The 20,225-nt window shown below is 55.3% G+C and overlaps 1 protein-coding gene across 1 annotated transcript in view; it reads right to left on the bottom strand.

The window, feature by feature from the left end:
- LOC311165828 (filamin-A-like) overlaps positions 1-19,973 on the bottom strand; it is a gene marked incomplete at both ends in the record, with an annotated part of 30,630 nt that extends 10,657 nt beyond the window's left edge. Inside the window, 17 exon segments of the mRNA XM_084227330.1 lie at positions 476-604; positions 3,787-3,927; positions 4,758-4,860; positions 7,131-7,378; positions 9,154-9,177; positions 9,537-9,717; positions 9,719-9,727; positions 10,720-10,876; positions 10,951-11,074; positions 11,685-11,855; positions 12,886-13,046; positions 14,015-14,177; positions 14,516-14,689; positions 15,577-16,183; positions 17,061-17,323; positions 19,152-19,269; positions 19,874-19,973. Of these exon segments, the coding sequence (XP_084083456.1) occupies positions 476-604; positions 3,787-3,927; positions 4,758-4,860; positions 7,131-7,378; positions 9,154-9,177; positions 9,537-9,717; positions 9,719-9,727; positions 10,720-10,876; positions 10,951-11,074; positions 11,685-11,855; positions 12,886-13,046; positions 14,015-14,177; positions 14,516-14,689; positions 15,577-16,183; positions 17,061-17,323; positions 19,152-19,269; positions 19,874-19,973 (2,873 nt within the window).
- Between the last annotated feature and the right edge of the window lie 252 nt (positions 19,974-20,225).

Below are 20,225 nucleotides of genomic sequence, written 5' to 3'. Positions count from 1 at the left end.
CCCATTGTCCCCAGTGTCCCCGTGTCCCACCCTCGCCGGCGTCCTTGGTGTTGACAGTGAAGGTGGCCGGCCGGTTGATGGTGCCCCATTGTCCCCATTGTCCCCAATGTCCCTGGTGTCCCCAGTGTCCCCAGGTGTCCCCAGTGTCCCCAGTGTCCCCGTGTCCCACCCTCGCCGGCGTCCTTGGTGTTGACGGTGAAGGTGGCCGGCCGGTTGACGGTGCCCCAATGTCCTCATTGTCCCTGGTGTCCCCTGACCCCCCAGGTGTCCCCATTGTCCCCTGACCCCCCAGTGTCCCCAGTGTCCCCATTGTCCCCAGTGTCCCACCCTCGCCGGCATCCTTGGTGTTGACGGCGAAGGTGGCCGTCCGGTTGACGGTGCCCCAATGTCCCCATTGTCCCCATTGTCCCTGGTGTCCCCTGACCCCCCAGGTGTCCCCAGTGTCCCCAGTGTCCCCAGTGTCCCCATGTCCCACCCTCGCCGGCGTCCTTGGTGTTGACGGTGAAGGTGGCCGGCCGGTTGACGGTGCCGTGGGTCAGCCCGGGGCCGTAGGCGGTGACGTGGCCGCTGTTCACGTAATCCACGTAGAACTGCAGGGGGCTGCCTGGGGGGGACACAAATAGGGACATCGGGGGGTCAGGGGACACCCCGACCCCCTCACAGTGTCCCCAAAGTGTCCCCAAATCGCCCATGGGGACGGTGACCCCAAAAAACTCCCCAAAGCCACCCCTGGAATCCACCTGGAACTGCAGGGGCTGCCTGGGGGGGACACAAATGGGGACATTTGGGGGGGTCACAGCGTGTCCTGACCCCCCCCCAAAGTGTCCCCAAACCCCCCATGGGGACGGTGACCCCCAAAAGCCACCCCTGAGTGACCCCAAAACACACACAGAAGCGCCTGGGGGGCTTGTTTTGCCCCCAAACCCCCCCAAAACCCCCCCAAAGTCACTCCTGGCTGCTCCCCTGGGGGTTCCCAACAGCCCCAAATTCTCCTAAAACCCCCAAATGCCCCAAAATTCCCAGAAATTCCCCAAAATTCCCCCAAATCCCCCCTACCAGGAATGTGGATGCTGTCGCAGCAGATGTCCATCTCGTGCAGCCAAAACCCCCCCAAAACCCCCCAAAACCCCCCAAAATTCACTCCTGGCTGCTCCTCCAGGGGCTCCCAACACCCCAAACCCCCCAAATCCCCCCAAATCCCCCGTACCTGGGATGTGGATGCTGTCGCAGCGGATGTCCATCTCGTGCACCCCAAATCCCCCCAAATCCCCCAAATCCCCCCAAATCCCCCAAACCCCCCCAATCCCGTACCAGGGATGTGGATGCTGTCACAGCGGATGTCCATCTCGTGCACCCCAAATCCCCCAAACCCCCCAAATCCCCCCAAATCCCCCCAAATCCCCCAAATCCCCCATACCAGGGATGTGGATGCTGTCACAGCGGATGTCCGTCTCGTGCAGCCCAAAAACCCCAAATCCCCCAAATCCCCCCAAATCCCCCAAATCCCCCAATCCCGTACCAGGGATGTGGATGCTGTCACAGCGGATGTCCATCTTGTGCACCCCAAATCCCCCCAAACCCCCCAAATCCCCCAAATCCCCCAAATTCCCCCAAATCCCCCCCAAATCCCGTACCTGGGATGTGGATGCTGTCACACCGAATGTCCATCTCGTGCACCCCAAATCCCCCCAAATCCCCAAATCCCCCCAAATCCCCCAAATCCCCCAAATCCCCCAAATCCCCCATACCAGGGATGTGGATGCTGTCACACCGAATGTCCATCTCGTGCACCCCAAATCCCCCCAAATCCCCAAATCCCCCCAAATCCCCCAAATCCCCCAAATCCCCCAAATCCCCCAAATCCCCCATACCAGGGATGTGGATGCTGTCACACCGAATGTCCATCTCGTGCACCCCAAATCCCCCCAAATCCCCAAATCCCCCAAATCCCCCAAATCCCCCAAATCCCCCATACCAGGGATGTGGATGCTGTCACAGCGGATGTCCATCTCGTGCACCCCAAATCCCCCAAATCCCCCAAATCCCCCAAACCTGGGATGTGGATGCTGTCACAGCGGATGTCCATCTCGTGCAGCCCAAATCCCCCCAAATCCCCCCAAATCCCCAAATCCCCCCAAATCCCCCAAATCCCCCCAAACCCCCCAAATCCCCCAAATCCCCCAATCCCGTACCTGGGATGTGGATGCTGTCGCAGCGGATGTCCATCTCGTGCACCCCAAACCCCCCAAACCCCCCAAATCCCCCCCAAATCCCCCAAATCCCCCAAATCCCCCAAATCCCCCGTACCTGGGATGTGGATGCTGTCGCAGCGGATGTCCATCTCGTGCACCCCAAACCCCCCAAACCCCCCAAATCCCCCCAAATCCCCCCCAAACCCCCCCAAAATTCACTCCTGGCTGCTCCTCCAGGGGTTCCCAACACCCCAAACCCCCCAAATCCCCCCAATCCCGTACCTGGGATGTGGATGCTGTCACAGCGGATGTCCAACTCGTGCAGCCCAACACCCCAAATCCCCCCAAATCCCCCCAAATCCCCCAAATCCCCCCAATCCCGTACCTGGGATGTGGATGCTGTCGCAGCGGATGTCCATCTCGTGCACCCCAAATCCCCCAAATCCCCCAAATCCCCCCAAATCCCCCCCAAATCCCCCAATCCCGTACCTGGGATGTGGATGCTGTCACACCGAATGTCCATCTCATGTAGCCCAAACCCCCCAAATCCCCCAAATCCCCCCCAAATCCCCCAAATCCCCCAAATCCCCCATACCTGGGATGTGGATGCTGTCACAGCGGATGTCCATCTCGTGCACCCCAAATCCCCCAAATCCCCCCCAAACACCCCAAATCCCCCAAATCCCCCAAATCCCCCATACCTGGGATGTGGATGCTGTCACACCGAATGTCCATCTCGTGCACCCCAAATCCCCCCAAATCCCCCAATCCCGTACCTGGGATGTGGATGCTGTCACAGCGGATGTCCATCTGTGCACCCCAAATCCCCCCAAATCCCCCAAATCCCCCCAAATCCCCCAAATCCCCCCAAATCCCCCAAATCCCCCCAATCCCGTACCTGGGATGTGGATGCTGTCGCAGCGGATGTCCATCTCGTGCACCCCAAATCCCCCAAACCCCCCAAATCCCCCCAAATCCCCCCAAATCCCCCAAATCACCCCAAATCCCCCCAAATCCCCCAAATCCCCCCAAATCCCCCCCAAACCCCCCCAAAATTCACTCCTGGCTGCTCCTCCAGGGGTTCCCAACACCCCAAACCCCCCAAATCCCCCCAAATCCCCCATACCTGGGATGTGGATGCTGTCACAGCGGATGTCCATCTCGTGCACCCCAAATCCCCCAAATCCCCCCAAATCCCCCAAATCCCCCAATCCCGTACCTGGGATGTGGATGCTGTCGCAGCGGATGTCCATCTCATGCACCCCAAATCCCCCAAATCCCCCAAATCCCCCCAAATCCCCCAATCCCATACCTGGGATGTGGATGCTGTCGCAGCGGATGTCCATGTCGTGCACCCCAAATCCCCCAAATCCCCCCAAATCCCCAAATCCCGTACCTGGGATGTGGATGCTGTCACAGCGGATGTCCATCTTGTGCACCCCAACACCCCAAATCCCCCAAATCCCCCCCAAATCCCCCCAAATCCCCCCAAATCCCCAAATCCCGTACCTGGGATGTGGATGCTGTCGCAGCGGATGTCCACCTCGTGCACCCCAAATCCCCCCAAACCCCCCAAATCCCCCCAATCCCGTACCTGGGATGTGGATGCTGTCACACCGAATGTCCATCTCGTGCAGCCCCGCCTCGCTGGGTGCGAACCGCACGGTCACGGTGCCGTCCTTGTTGTCCGTGATGTCCGGGGTGGCCACCTTGCCCGAGGGCATGCGCACCTCACCTGGGGACAGGGACACCGGGGTCACCTGGGGGGACAGCTGGGACACACCTGGGGACACCTGGGAGGGGCTGGGGACACCTGGGACACCTGGAGGGGCTGTAGTGACCACCTTGCCCGAGGGCATGCGCACCTCACCTGGGGACAGGGACACCGGGGTCACCTGGGGCAGCTGGGGACACCTGGAGACAGCTGGGGACACACCTGGGGACACCTAGGATGGGCTGGGGACACCTGGGGATACCTGGGACAGGTGGGGACACACCTGGGGACAGCTGGGGACAGGGGACACCTGGGTCACCTGGGGCAGCTGGGGACATCTGGGGACAGCTGGGTCACCTGGGAGGGACTGGGGACACCTGGGGACACCCAGAGGTGCCTTTGGGCAGTTTGGGGCTGATTTGGGGACGATTTTGGGGCGTTTCTCAGGGTTCTTTGGACAAGTTTCAAGGTATTTTTGAGGTGGTTTTGGGCTGACTTTGAGGTATTTTATGGGCTGGTTTTGAGATATTTTTGGGCCATTTGGGGGCTGATTTTGAGGTATTTTTTGGGCTGATTTTGAGATATTTTTGAGCCATTTTTGGGCTGATTTCGAGATATTTTTGGGCCATTTTTGGGCTGATTTTGAGGTATTTTTGGGCCAGTTTTGGGCCGGTTTTTGAGGTATTTTTGGGTCGATTTTGGAGCTGACTCTGAGATATTTTGGGACCATTTTTGGGCTGATTTTGAGATATTTCTGAGCCAGTTCTGGGCTAGTTTTGAGATATTTTTGGGCCGTTTTTGGGGCTGTTTTGAGGACCCCCCACCCCTCGAATTGGGGGTGTCCCCCTCACCTGTGATCTCGCCCTTCTTGATGGTGAAGGGGATGACGAGGTCGAAGGGCCTCAGCCCGGCCATGTCCAGCCCGTTCACCCCCAGCAGCGGCCGGTCCGTGGCCTGGGGGGCACCGAGGGTCAGCGCACCCCAAAACCCCCAGCACCCCCTCTGCACCCCAAATTCCCTCTTTCCCCCCATTTCCCCCCAACTTTTCCTCAGTTTTTCCTATTTTTCCCCTAGTTTGGCCCATTTTTCCCCATTTTTTTTCCATTTTTTCCCTGGTTTTTCCCCATTTTTTCCCATTTTTTTCCCATTTTCCCCCTAGTTTTCCCCATTTTTTCCCATTTTTACCCCATTTTTTCCCATTTTAACCCCATTTTTTCCCATTTTTATCCCATTTTCCCCATTTCTGCACTCACCATGACCTGGAAGGGGCTGTTGGGGATGTGGTCCCCCCCGAACCTGATGCAGATCCCCGATTTCCCTCTCGAATCCCCATTTTTACCCCATAATTCCCATTTTCACCCCGTTTTTTCCCATTTTTCCCATTTTTTCCCATTTTTATCCCATTTCCACACTCACCATGACCTGGAAGGGGCTGTTGGGGATGTGCTCGCCCCAGAAGTGGACACAGATCCCAGATTTCCCTCTCGAATCTCCATTTTTTCCCATTTTTACCCCATTTCCCCCCGTCCCACACTCACCATGACCTGGAAGGGGCTGTTGGGGATGTGCTCGCCGCCGAAGCGGACGCAGATCCCAGATTTCCCTCTCTAATCCCCATTTTAACCCCATTTTTTACCATTTTTATGCCCATAATTCCCATTCTCACCCCGTTTTTTCCCATTTCCTCCCCGTTTTTCCCATTTTCCCCACTCACCATGACCTGGAAGGGGCTGTTGGGGATGTGCTCGCCCCCGAAGTGGACGCAGATCCCCGATTTCCCTCTCTAATCCCCATTTTTACCCCATTTTTTCCCATTTTCACCCCTTTTTTTCCCATTTCCTCCCTGTTTTTCCCCATTCCGCACTCACCATGACCTGGAAGGGGCTGTTGGGGATGTGCTGCCCCCAAACCACACAAAATTTCCCATTTTTACCCCATTTTTTCCCATTTTTATCCCATTTTCTCCCCGTTTTTTTCCCGTTTTTTCCCATTTTTTCCCATTTCCTCCACGTTTTTCCCATTTTCCGCACTCACCATGACCTGGAAGGGGCTGTTGGGGATGTGCTCGCCCCCGAAGCGGACGCAGATCCCCGATTTCCCTCTCTAATCCCCATTTTTTCCCATTTTCACCCCGTTTTTTCCCATTTTTTCCCATTTTTACCCCGTTTTTCCCATTTTCCGCACTCACCATGACCTGGAAGGGGCTGTTGGGGATGTGCTCACCCCCGAAGCGAACGCAGATCCCCGATTTCCCTCTCTAATCCCCATTTTAACCCCATTTTTTCCCCATACTTCCCATTTTCACCCCATTTTATCCCATTTTACCCCATTTTTACCCCATTTCCCCCCATTCTGCACTCACCATGACCTGGAAGGGGCTGTTGGGGATGTGCTGCCCCCGAAGCGGACGCAGATCCCCGATTTCCCTCTCTAATCCCCATTCTTTCCCATTTTTACCTCATTTTTACCCCGTTTTATCCCATTTTTACCCCGTTTTTTCCCATTTTTTCCCATTTTTTCCCCATTTCCCCCCATTTTCCCCACTCACCATGACCTGGAAGGGGCTGTTGGGGATGTGCTCGCCCCCGAAGCGGACGCAGATCCCCGATTTCCCTCTCTAATCCCCATTTTAACCCCATTTTTTCCCCATAATTCCCATTTTTACCCCGTTTTTTCCCATTTTTTCCCATTCTCCCCCCATTTCCCCCCATTCTGCACTCACCATGACCTGGAAGGGGCTGTTGGGGATGTGCTCGCCCCCGAAGCGGACGCAGATCCCCGATTTCCCTCTCTAATCCCCATTTTAACCCCATAATTCCCATTTTCACCCCGTTTTTTCCCATTTTTCCCATTTTTTCCCATTTTTATCCCATTTCCCCACTCACCATGACCTGGAAGGGGCTGTTGGGGATGTGCTCGCCGCCGAAGCGGACGCAGATCCCTGATTTCCCTCTATAATCCCCATTTTAACCCCATAATTCCCATTTTCACCCCGTTTTTTCCCATTTTTCCCATTTTTTCCCATTTTTATCCCATTTCCACACTCACCATGACCTGGAAGGGGCTGTTGGGGATGTGCTCGCCGCCGAAGCGGACGCAGATCCCCGATTTCCCTCTCTAATCCCCATTTTAACCCCATTTTTTACCATTTTTATGCCCATAATTCCCATTCTCACCCCGTTTTTTCCCATTTCCTCCCCGTTTTTCCCATTTTCCCCACTCACCATGACCTGGAAGGGGCTGTTGGGGATGTGCTCCCCCCCGAAGCGGACGCAGATGACGTATTTGCCGGGCTGGGGCGCGGTGTAGAAGATGTCGAAGGTGCCGTCGGGGTTCTCCACCACGTCCACGTCCACCTCGGAGCCGTCGGGCGTGCACACCGAGCACGTCACCTTGCCCTTGCCGGCCGCCTTGGCGTCCACCGTGATCAGCGTCTGCTCGCCCAGCTGGATGGTGGGGCCCAGGCCCGGCCCTGCGGGACAGCGCGGTCAGGGATGGGAACGCCGAAAATGGGATGGGAACGCCAGAAATGGGGATGGGAACGCCAAAAATGGGGATGGGAATGACAAAAATGGGGATGGGAATGCCAAAAATGGGGATGGGAATGCTAAAAATGGGGATGGGAATGCCAAAATGGGGAGGGGAACGCCAAAAATGGGGATGGGAATGCTAAAATGGGGATGGGAATGCCAAAATGGGGATGGGAATGCCAAAATGGGGATGGGAATGCCAAAATGGGGATGGGAATGCCAAAATGGGGATGGGAATGCTAAAAATGGGGCCAAAATGGGGCTGAGAATGCCAAAAAACGGGATGGGAATGCCAAAAATGGGCTGGGGACCACAAAAATGGGCACAGGAACCCCAAAATTGGGCTGGGAATCCTAAAATGGGGCTGGGAATGCCAAAAATGGGGATGGGAATGCTAAAAATGGGGCCAAAATGGGGATGGGAATGCCAAAAATGGGGACGGGAATGCTAAAACAGGGCTGGGAATGCCAAAATGGGGCCCAAAATGGGGCTGGGAATCCTAAAACGGGGCTGGGAATGCTAAAAATGGGACTGGGAATCCCAAACTGGGGAGAAGAACACTAAAGTGGGGATAGGAACCCCAAAATGGGGCTGGGAATCCTAAAACAGGGCTGGGAACCCCAAAATGGGGCTGGGAACACTGAAATGGGGATGGGAATCCAAAAACGGGGATGGGAATGCCAAAAATGGGCTGGGAATCCTAAAACGAGGCCAGGAACCTCAAAGCAGGACCAAGAATCCCAAAATGGGGCCAGGCACGCCAAAATGGGGCTGGGAATGCCAAAAATGGGGATGGGAATCCTAAAACAGGGCTGGGAATGCCAAAAATGGGGATGGGAATGCTAAAATGGGGATGGGAATGCCAAAATGGGGATGGGAACCCCAAAAATGGGGATGGGAATCCTAAAACGGGGCTGGGAATCCCAAAAATGGGGATGGGAATGCTAAAATAGGGCTGGGAATGCCAAAAACAGGGCTGGGAATGCCAAAAACAGGGCTGGGAACCCCAAAACAGGGCTGGGAATCCCAAAATGGGGCCGGGAATCTCCAAAATGGGGCCAGGAACCCAAAATGGGGCCAGGCACCCCACAATAGGATCCATTTAGGGACATCTGGAACAGGAACCCATTGGGAACCCCAAAACGGAGCCAAGAACCCCAAAACGGGACCGGGAACCCCAAAACAGGACCTGTTTGGGGTCACCACGATGGGACCCCTTTGGTGGCCCCAAAATGGGATCCCATCATTAATTTGGGGGGTTCCCATCATTAATTGAGTTTGGGGGTTCCTACATCATTAAAATGGGGGAGCCTCTCATTAGTTGAGGTCATGGGGGACTCCCATAATTAATTTTGGAGGGTCCCCCATCATTAATTGAGATCACAGAGGTCTCCCATCATTAATTTTGGGTGAGATCATGGAGATGTCCCATCATTAATTTTGAGGGGTTCCCATCATTAATTTTGGGTGAGTCTCCCATCATTAATTGAGTTTTGGGCTCCCTCATCTTTAATTCTTGGGGGGGTTCCCCATCATTTAACTCGGGTTCCTCCCACCCCAAACCCCCTCCCAACCCAACCCTCACCCCCTCCCCTGTTTCCCTCCCCTTCCCCTCATGCAGGGCCATTTTTGGGGTGCGGAGGGGCCTCGATTTTGGGGTGCAAAGGGGGGGTTTTGGCCATGCTCCCCCCCCCCCCAAACCAAGCCGTGCTCTTACCTAAGCCGTGACCTCCGATGGAAACTACAGCGTGATGGGGGGGGGTGGGCGTGGGGGGGTGGGCGTGGGGTGGGGTGGGCAGAGAAGCAAGAAATCCAGTGAGACACAGCCGTGAGACCCCAAAATCCCCCGAAACTCCCCAAAATCCCCCAAAACGCCCCAAAAATCCCCTTTTCCCCCCCTCGGTGCAGCCGTGCCCCTTTCCCGGCAGGGTTGTGCCCCCCCCCCCATTCCTGAGGGGGTTTTCGCGGTGGTTTCTCCCATTCCTGAGGTGGTATCCCCCATTTTGGGGGGGGTTCCCCTATAGTTTTTGGGGTGTTTTTTCCCATTTTTGAGGTGTTTCCTCCCAATTTTTGGGGGTTTTCTCCCGTTTCGGGGCTCACCGGTGACCGTGCACTTGCTGGCGTCGCCGGTGGGCACGGCCCGGATGCGGTAGGGGGAATAGGGGATCTCGTCCCCCCCATATTTGATGAGGATGGTGTAGCGGCCGGTCATGTCCGGCACGTAGGACACGGTGTAGGTGCCGTCCTGATTGTCCCGGATCGAGGCTTTCTTGGGCTTCCCCCTCGGGATCCTGAGGGGAAAAAATGGGAATTTCAGCCATTGGTGAGGTGAGAATGGGAATTTGAGCAGTTTTTGGGGTGTGGGGTTGGCTTTTAGGGCTGGGAAAAAGGATCCCAGAGCTCCCGGGTGGGGTCACGCTCCCTTGGGTTTGCCCTCACGATCCTGAGGGGGAAAAGTTTTTCCTGAGGGGAAAAAGTGGGAATTTCGGCCATTGGTGAGGTGAGAATGGGAATTTGGGCAGTTGGTGAGGTGAGAATGGGAATTTTGCTGGTTGAGAAGCGGGAAAATGGAAATTTGGGCTGGGAAAAAGGATCCCAGAGCTCTCGGGTGAGGTCATGCTCCCTTGGGTTTGCCCTCAGGATCCTGAGGGGAAAAAGTGGGAATTTCAGCAATTGGTGAGGTGAGAACGGGAATTTTGGTGGTTGAGAGGTGGAAAAATGGGAATTATGGCAGTTTTTAGGGTGTGGGGTTAGATTTTAGGGCCATGAAAAAGGATCTGGGGCACTCCCAGAGCTCCCAGGTGGGTTTGGGGTCAAGCTCCCTTGGGCTTCCCTTTGAGATCCTGAGGGGAAAAAGTTTTTCCTGAGGGAGAAAAGTGGGAATTTTGGCAGTTGGTGAGGAGAGAATGGGAATTTGAGCAGTTTTGGGGTGTGGGTTTAGATTTTAGGCTGGGAAAAAGGATCCCAGAGCTCCCAGGTTGGGTCACGCTTCCTTGGGATTCCCCTCAGCGTCCTGAGGGGATAAAACTTGGATTTAGGTGATGTGGTGTGGATTTGGGTGTAAAAAACTGGGAAATACAAAATGTGGAATATGGTTTTGGGGTAAAAACCTGGACATTAGGGATTTTGGGTTGCCTTTAGGGCCACCAGCGCACAAAAACTCCCACCTCCATCGCCAACCCCCGCCACCAAAACCACCCTCCTCCAACGCCCCCCACCTCCCCCAAACTCCCAAAAAACCCCAAATCCCCCCCTTTAAAGCCCCCCAAAACCCCTCGGGCACCGTGATCTGCACGGCCAGCAGCCCCTCGCCGGCGTCCTTGGCGTCGATGGTGAACTCCACGGGCAGGCTGGCCGGCACCCCCGTGGTGTTGAGCCCGGGGCCGCTCGCCCGCACCTTGCTGGCGTCGTGGGTGGGCAGCGCCTTCACCTTGAAGGGGCTTTAGGGAGGAATTTTGGGGTCAGGACACCCCAAAAAACCTGGGGTGACACCCAAAATGTCCCCCCGGCGTACCTGCGGGGCACCTCGTGGTCGCCGTAGCGCACGGAGATGCTGTAGGGTCCCTCGCGGGACGGGACGTAGGACACGCGCTGAGTGCCGTCGCCGTTGTCGGCCACGTCCACGGGCTCCAGCACGCCTGATGGAGGTAAAATGGGGATAAAATGGGGGTTTTATGGGGTTTTTATGAGGTTTTTATAGGGTTTTGGTGGGTTAAGGGAGTTGTGGGTGTCTTAGGATGGGTTAAAAAGATCACAGAGTAACACAAAAGTCACTGCAGGGTGGTACAGAGATTATTAAAAGGGATATAGGGCTGCCCCAAATCCCATAGGGTAGCCCAAAATCTCACAGAGCAGCCCCAAAAGCACATAGGGCAGCCTCAGAAATCCTACAGAGTGCAACTAATCCCACAGCACAGCCCCAAAAGTGCACAGAGCGGCTCCAGAATCCTACAGGGTGCCCCAAAATCTCACAGAGCAGCCCCAAAAGCACATAGGGCAGCCTCAGAAATCCTACAGAGCGCACCTAATCCCACGGGACAGCCCCAAAAGTGCACAGAGCGGCTCCAGAATCCTACAGGGTGCCCCAAAATCTTCAAGGGTGTCTCAAAATCCTACAGGATGCTCCGAAAGCACACAGGGCAGCCCCAAAATCTCACATAGCGCCCCAAAATCCCACAAAACTCCCTCCAAAATCCCCCAAATCCCACAAAACCCCCTCCAAAACCCCCCAAATTTTCCCCCACTGACCTTTGGGGCCCTGGACTTTGACGTCCAGCGGGGCCACGCCGGCCTTGGAGGTGTCCACGGTGAAGGTCTGGGGGACGTTGGCCCGGACGTGGCCGGGGGTCAGCCCGGGACCCCCGCAGGACACTCGGGACGCGTCCACCACGTCCGACACCGGCACCTGGAAGGGGCTCCCTGGCAGCAAAATCCAGGAATTAGGGAGTGTGGGGTAGGGTTGGGGGGAAAAATGGGATTTAGGGGTCACCAGGGGGGAAAAACCAAGGATTTAGGGGATGTAGGGAGGAGTTTTGGGGGAAAAAATGGGATTTGGGGAGGATGGGTTTGGGGTTACCAAGGGGAAAAATGAGATTTAGGGGTCAGCAGGGGAAATACCACCAAATTTCCTGAAAATCACACAAAATCCCCCATAACCCTCCAAATACCGCCCCCCAAAAACTTCCCCAAAAACCTCAAAATGAAAATCTTTGAAAATCACCCAAAAAACTCCTAAAATAATGCCCAATTCCCCCTCAAAAAACTCCCTAAAAATCCTCCGCCCCCCAAAATAATCTCAAAAATTTCTCAAATAAAAAAAATCTCCCAAATTAAGAAAAAAAATACCCCAAAAATTTAAAAAAAATCCTGAAATTTAAAAAAAAATCTTAAAATTCAAAATAAATTCCTGAAAATTCCGCAAAAAATTCCCCAAAAATTCCCAAAAATTCTCAAAAAATTCCTAAAAAATCCCCCAAAAATTCCCCAAAAATTCCCAAAAATTCTCAAAAAATTCCCCCAAAACTTCCCAAAAAATTCCCAAAAATTCTCAAAAATTCTCAAAAAATTCTCAAAAACTTACCAAAAAATTCCCCCCAAAATTCCAAAAAATTCCCCCAAAAATTCCAAAAATTCCCCCCAAATTCCCAAAAATTCTCAAAAAAATTCTCAAAAAATTCCCCAAAAACTTCCCAAAAATTCTCAAAAAATTCCAAAAAATTCCCAAAAAATTCCCAAAATTCCCCCAAAAATTCTCAAAAAAATCTCAAAAACTTCCCAAAAAATTCCCCAAAAAATTCCAAAAAAATCCCCAAAAATTCTCAAAAAATTCTCAAAAAATTCCAAAAAATTCCCCAAAAATTCTCAAAAAAATCTCAAAAAAATCTCAAAAAATTCCCAAAACATTCCCAAAAATTCCTCAAAAAATTCCCCAAGAATTCCCAGGGCTCACCGGGGACCTGGTGGCCGCCGTAGGTGACGTTGAGGCTGTAGGTGCCGGGCTCGTAGGGGATGTACTCCACGGAGCAGCTGCCGTCCTTGTTGTCCGTGCACGACATCTTGGCTTCCGAGGGACCCTCCACAGCCAGGCCCAGCCCCCCCGTGCCGGCCCCCCTGCAAAATGGGATTGGGGGTCATGGGAGGGGGGGTTTGGGGTCATGGGAGGGGGGAAATGGGATTTGGGGTCATGGGAGGGAGGGATTTGGGGTCATGGGAGGGGGAGATTTGGGGTCATGAGAGGGAGGAAATGGGATTTGGGGTCATGGGAGGGGGAGGTTTGGGGTCATGGGAGGGGAGAAATGGGATTTGGGGTCATGGGAGGGGGGGATTTGGGGTCATGGGAGGGGAGAAATGGGATTTGGGGTCATGGGAGGGGGAGTTTTGGGGTCATGGGTGGAAGAAATGGGATTTGAGGTCATGGGAAGGAGGAAATGGGATTTGGGATCATGGGACGGGGAGGTTTGGGGTCACAGGAGGGGGAGAAAGGGGATTTGGGGTCATGGGAGGGGGAGGTTTGGGGTCATGGGAGGGGAGAAAGGGGATTTGGGATTACAGGAGGGGGAGGTTTGGGGTCACAGGAGGGGGAGAAAGGGGATTTGGGATTACAGGAGGGGGAGGTTTGGGGTCACAGGAGGGGGAGAAAGGGGATTTGGGATTACAGGAGGGGGAGGTTTGGGGGGGAAAATGGGATTTGGGGTCACAGGACAGGGAAATTGGGGAGGAAATGGGATGTGGGGTCATGGTGTTCAAGTTTGAGCAATAATGAGGGTTTAGGTGGAGCAGGAGATGGAGATTCCGATTTTGGGGATTCCCATTGGGATTTTGGGCGTTCCCGTCAAGATTTTGGGGATTCTTAGGATTTTGGGGATTCCAGTCAGGATTTTGGGCATTCCCATGGGGGTTTTGGGAATTCCCATTGGGATTTTGAGGATTCCTGATGGGATTTTGGGGTTTCCCATCAGGATTTTGGGAATTTCCGATGGGATTCTGGGGATTCCCGTCAGGATTTTGGGGATTCCCATCAGGATTTTGGGGATTCCCGTCAGGATTTTGGGGATTCCCGTTGGGATCGGGGCTCTCACCGGGTCTCCACGGTGAATTTGTTGGGCTGGTTGGTGGTGCCGCTCTGGATGCCGGGGCCGTGCACCCGCACCCGGGTGGGGTCACAGCCCTCGGTGACGGGGACGCGGAACGGGCTCAGCGGCACCGGGGACCCCCCGTAGGTCACGTCCACCTTGTGCAGGCCTGGAGGGCAGGGTGGGGTCACCCCAAATCCCACCAAACCCCACCCAAATCTCACCAAAAATCCCCCCAAAATCCCTCAAGTTGTCCAAAAATCCTGCAAAATCGCTCCACACCCCCCAAGTCTCTCAAAATCCCTTAAAATTCCCCCAAAATGCTCCAAAATCCTCTCAAATCCACCAAAATCCCTGCAAATTCACTGGGAGTGCCTCAAAATCCCTCATAATCCCTGAAAAACCTTCAAAATCCTTCAGAATATCCCATAACCCACAAAATGCCCCCAAGTCCCCAAAATTCTCCGAAATTCCCCCAAATCCCCCTGGAAGGCGGGGCACGCTCACCCTCCTCGTAGGGCGTGTACTCCACGTGGTAGGTGCCGTCACCCCGGTCCTCCACGAAGGTCTCGGTGACGTTTCCGGAGGGGTTGGACACCAGGGCCTTGACGTGGGGACCGCCGGCCTTGGACACGGCCCGAGCGTCCACCTCGAACTCCGTCACGGCCTCGCGGAACACGGCTGGGATGGGGAAATGGGGTTGGGGTCAATGGGGGCTTCTTCCAACCCAACTCAACTCAACTCATCCCAACTCAACCCAACCCAACCCAACTCATCCCAACTCAACTCGTCCCAACTCAACCCAACCCAACCCAACTCATCCCAACTCAACTCATCCCAACTCAACTCATCCCAACTCAACTCTACACAAATCATCTCAACCCAGACAAACTCAACGCAACTCAATTCATCCCAACCAACCTAACCCAACTCAACCCAACTGAACCAAACCCAACCCAACTCAATTCATCCCAACCAAACCCAACTCAATCCCAACCAGCCTAACCCAACTCAACCCAACTCAACCAAACCCAACCCAGCTCAACTCAACCCAACTCAACCGAACTCAGCTGAACCCAACCCAAGTCATCCCAACCAAACTCAAGCCAATACAACTCAAGTCAACCCAACTCAATACATCCCAGCCAACCCAGCTCAACTCAACCCAAATCAACCAAACTCAACTGAACCCAACCCAACTCATCCCAATCCAACCAAAGTCAACCCAACTCAGTTCATCCCAGCCAACTCAATTCAACCCATCCCATCCTCTTCCAACTCAACCCGACCTAACCCAACTCATCCCAACTCATCCCAACTCAACTCGTCCAAACCCAGCTCAACTCAACCCAACCCAACCAAACCCAACTGAACCGAACACAACTCAACCCAAGCCATCCCAACCAATCTCAACTAAACCCATCCCAACCCAACCCAACTCAACCCAAGTCAACCCAACCCAACCAAACCCAACTGAACACAACTCAACCCAAGCCATCCCAACCAAACTCAAGTAAACCCAACCCAACCCAACCCAACACAACCCTTCCTCCCCACCCCAAACTCACCCTTCCCCTCCACGCCGGGCCCGTACACCTTGATGCCGCTCGTATCCACGGCCGCCGGCGCCGGCTCCACGCGCACGGTGCTGGGGAAGTGCGGCACGGGCTGCCCGCCGTACTCCACGGTGACGGTGTGCACGCCGGCGCTGCGCGGCGTGTAGGCGATGGTGTAAATGCCGTCGCCGTTCTCCTCCACCCTCACGTCCGCCCGCGCCCCGGCTTCCGAGGCGATGCCGATGGTCAGCTCGGCCGTCCCGGCGCGGCTGCAGTCCACGCGGAAGCGCCCCGGCTGCCCGGCCGTGGCCTTCTCCAAGCCCGGCCCTTCGCAGGTGACCTTGGAAGGGTCGAACTTGGGCCGGATGGGCGCGCGGAAGGGCGAGCCCGGGATGTGGGCGCCGGCGAAGAGGATGTTGATGTTGTAGTCGCCGGGCTCCGTGGGCAGGTAGGACACGGAACAGGTGCCGTCGCCGTTGTCCTGGCACTCGATTTTGGCCTCGCAGGGCCCCTCCACGGTCAGCCCCAAACCGCCCGTGCCGGCGCCTTTGGTGTCGATGGTGAACGGGGCCGGAACCCCCGCCAGGCCCCCCTGGAGACCAGGGCCGAAGGCACGGACCTGGGGAGATGGAAGGGTTGGGTTGGGCTGGGCTGGGCTGGGCTGGGGTGGGGTGGGGTGGGTTGGGTTGGGTTGGGCTGGTTGGGTTGGGATGGGTCAGGTTGGTTGGATTGAGTTGAGTTGGATTGGTTCAGCTGGGTTGAGTTGGGATGGGTCAAGCTGGGATGGGATGGGTTGGGTTGGTTGGATTGAGTTGAGTTGGATTGGGTTGGGATGGGTCAAGCTGGGATGGGATGGGTTGGGTTGGTTGGACTGAGTTGAGTTGGATTGGTTGAGTTGGGTTGAGTTGGGATGGGTCAAGTTGGGATGGGTTGGGTTGGTTGGGTTGAGTTGGGATGGGTTGAGTTGGGATGGGTTGGGTTGGTTGGGTTGAGTTGCATTGGACTGGTTGAGTTGCATTGACTTGGGTTGAGTTGGGATGGGTTGGGTTGGTTGAGTTGAGTTGGGTTGAGCTGGGTTGAGTTGGGATGGGTTGGGTTGGTTGGGTTGAGTTGCATTGGACTGGTTGAGCTGCATTGACTTGGGTTGAGTTGGGATGGGTTGGGTTGGTTGGGTTGAGTTGGGTTGAGCTGGGTTGAGTTGAATTGAGTTGGGTTGAGTTGGGATGGGTTGAATGGGGAAGGGTTGAATGGGGATGGGCTGGGTTGGGATGGGTCGAGTTGGATTGGTTGAGTTGAACAGAGTTGGGTTGAGTTGGGTTGAGTTGAGTAGAGTTGAGTTGGGTTGAGTTGGGTTGAGTTGAGTTGGGTTGGGTTGGGTTGAGTTGGGTTGAGTTGAGTAGAGTTGAGTTGGCTTGAGTTGGCTTGAGTTGAGCAGGATCCCAAGACCTCCACCCCAAACCCTCCCGCACAAACCCCCCCAGGCCCCTTCCCCTCACCTTGGAGGGGTCTGTGGCCGGCACCACCTCGACGGGGAAGGGGCTGCCGGGCACGGGGACGCCGTCGTAGGTGACCTCCACGCTGTGGGGGCCCTCGTCGCGCGGCACGAAGCGCACGGCGCTGCTCTCGGCCGCGGCGCCCGGCTCCACCGTGCACGGCACCGCCTTCCGCGCCGGGCCCAGGATGCGCGCGGCCACCTTGCCCTGGCCCCCCGCGCCCTTGGCCTTGACCGTGAACTCCTGGGCCTTGCCCACCTCCAGCTCTGCGGGACGGAAATTGGGGAGGGGGCACAGGGTGAGGGAACCCCAAATCTGCCTAAAATGGGGGTGAATCCCAAATTGGGGAGGGGGCAAAGGGTGGGGGAACCCCAAATTCCCCTGAATCCCAAATTGGGGATGGGCAAAGGGTGAGAGATCCCAAATCTGCCTGAATCCCAAATTGGGGAGGGGGCACTGAGTGGGGGAACCCCAAATCTGCCTGAAAGGGGAGTGGATCCCAAATTGGGGAGGGGGCAAAGGGTGAGGGAACCCCAAATATGCCAGAATCCCAAATTGGGGAGGAGGCAAAGGGTGAGGGAATCCCAAATCTGCCTGAAACGGGAGTGGATCCCAAATTGGGGAGGGGGCAAAGGGTGAGAGATCCCAAATCTGCCTGAATCCCAAATTGGGGAGGGGGCAATGGGTGGGGGAACCCCAAATCTGCCTGAATCCCACATTGGGGAGGGGGCAAAGGGTGAGAGATCCCAAATCTGCCTGAATCCCAAATTGGGGAGGGGGCAAAGGGTGGGGGAACCCCAAATCTGCCTGAATCCCAAATTGGGGATGGGCAAAGGGTGAGAGAACCCCAAATCTGCCTAAAATGGGGGTGGATCCCAAATTGGGGAGGGGGCAAAGGGTGAGAGAACCCCAAATCTGCCTGAATCCCAAATTGGGGAGGGGGCAATGGGTGAGGGAACCCCAAATCTGCCTGAATCCCAAATTGGGGAGGGGGCAAAGGGTGAGAGATCCCAAATCTGCCTGAATCCCAAATTGGGGAGGGGGCAAAGGGTGAGAGATCCCCAAATCTGCCTGAATCCCAAATTGGGGATGGGCAAAGGGTGAGAGATCCCCAAATCTGCCTGAATCCCAAATTGGGGAGGGGGCAAAGGGTGAGAGATCCCCAAATCTGCCTGAATCCCAAATTGGGGATGGGCAAAGTGTGAGGGAACCCCAAATCCACCTGAATCCCAAATTGGGGAGGGGGCAAAGGGTGAGGGAACCCCAAATCTGCCCATAACGGGGGATGAATCCCAAATTGGGGAGGGGGACACAGAATTGGGGAGGGGATCCCAAATTTGGGGTTCAAATCCCCAAATTCAGGTGGAATTGGGGGAGATCCCAAAATTGAGGACACTCAATTTGCACACTCCCCTCCTCCCATGTCCCCAAAACCCCCCCAAACCCTCCAGAATCCCTCAAATCCAAACCCCAAATTCAGGGACCCCTCCCCAAATTCAGGGACCCCTCCCCAAATTCTGTCTCCCCACCAGATTCACTGGGTCCCTTGTGAGGAGACAAGAAACGTCCCCAAAACCCCTCAAATCCCCCCCAAACCCCTCAAATCCCCCCAAAATGCCCCCCAAAACCCCTTCCAGTCCCCTCCCCAAATTCAGGGACCCCTCCCCAAATTCTGGGAGCCCTCCCCAAATTCAGGGACCCCTCCCCAAATTCTGTTTCCCCCCCCCCAGACTCACTGGGTCCCTTGTGAGTGGACAAGAAGTGTCCCCAAAACCCCCTCAAATCCCGCCAAAACCCCTCAAATCCCGCCAAACCCCCTCAAATCCCCCCAAAATGCCCCCCAAAACCCCATCCAGCCCCCTCCCCAAATTCAGGGACCCCTCCCCGAATTCAGGGACCCCTCCCCAAATTCTGTTTCCCCCCCCAGACTCACTGGGTCCCTTGTGAGGGGACAGGAAGTGTCCCCAAAACCCCTCAAATCCTCCCAAAACCCCTCAAATCCCCCCTAAATCACCCCCCAAACCCCATCCAGCCCCCTCCCCAAATTCAGGGACCCCTCCCCAAATTCAGGGATCCCCCCCAGCCCCCCCTTACTGTCGTCCAGGCCGGAGATTTTGATCTTGCCCAGGTCCACTCCGGGGCTGACCCCGACGCTGAAGGGGCTTTTGGGGATGGGATCCCCCCCGTAGGTCACCGACACCCCCAGATTGCCCTGGGGGGCACAGCGGGGTCGGGGGGGGATTCGGGGATTTCGGGGACCCCCCCTGACCCCATCCAGGTGGGGGCTGGGGGGGCTGTTTGGGATTTTTTTGGGGTATTTATGGGATTTGGTTTTTTTAGGGTTTTTGGGGTTTCATGGGATTTTTGGGGGGGTTTATGGGATTTGGTTTTTTTAGGGTTTTTGGGGTTTCATGGGATTTTTTGGGGTTTTATGGGATTTGGTTTTTTTAGGGTTTTTGGGGTTTCACGGGATTTTTTGGGAGGGTTTTATGGGATTTGGTTTTTTTAGGGTTTTTGGGGTTTCATGGGATTTTTTGGGGGGGTTTTATGGGATTTGGTTTTTTTAGGGTTTTTGGGGTTTCATGGGATTTTTGGGAGGGGGGGTTTAGGGGTCACAGAGCCAATTTTTGGGGTCATGAAGGGTTTTGGGGTGCTCACCTGCTGCACAGGGGTGTGGGTGTTTTTGGGGTGTTTTTGGGGGTTTTGGGGTGTTTTTGGGGTGTATTTAGGATTTTGGGGTGCCCACCTGCTGTACAGGTGTGTAGGTGACCGTGTGGGTGTTTTTGGGGTGTTTTTGGGGTGTTTTGGGGTCCCACCTGCTGCACAGGTGTGTAGGTGACCGTGTGGGTGTTTTTGGGGTGTTTTTGGGATGTTTTTGGGGTGTTTTGGGGTGTATTGAGGATTTTGGGGTCCCACCTGCTGCACAGGGGTGTAGGTGACCGTGTGGGTGTTTCTGGGGTGTTTTTGGGGTGTTTTGGGGTGTTTTGGGGTCCCACCTGCTGCACAGGTGTGTAAGTGACCGTGTGGGTGGTTTTGGGGTGTTTTTGGGGTGTTTTTGGGGTGTTTTTGGGGTGTTTTTGGGCTGTATTTAGGATTTTGGGGTCCCACCTGCTGCACAGGGGTGTAGGTGACCGTGTGGGTGTTTTTGGGGTGTTTTTGGGGTGTATT

This window comes from Fringilla coelebs, assembly GCF_963513975.1.
Source record: "Fringilla coelebs genome assembly, contig: SCAFFOLD_411, whole genome shotgun sequence".
Classification (NCBI taxonomy): Eukaryota; Metazoa; Chordata; class Aves; order Passeriformes; family Fringillidae; genus Fringilla; species Fringilla coelebs.
Note: the sequence above shows the minus strand (reverse complement) of the source record. Positions and strands in the feature narration are given on the sequence as shown.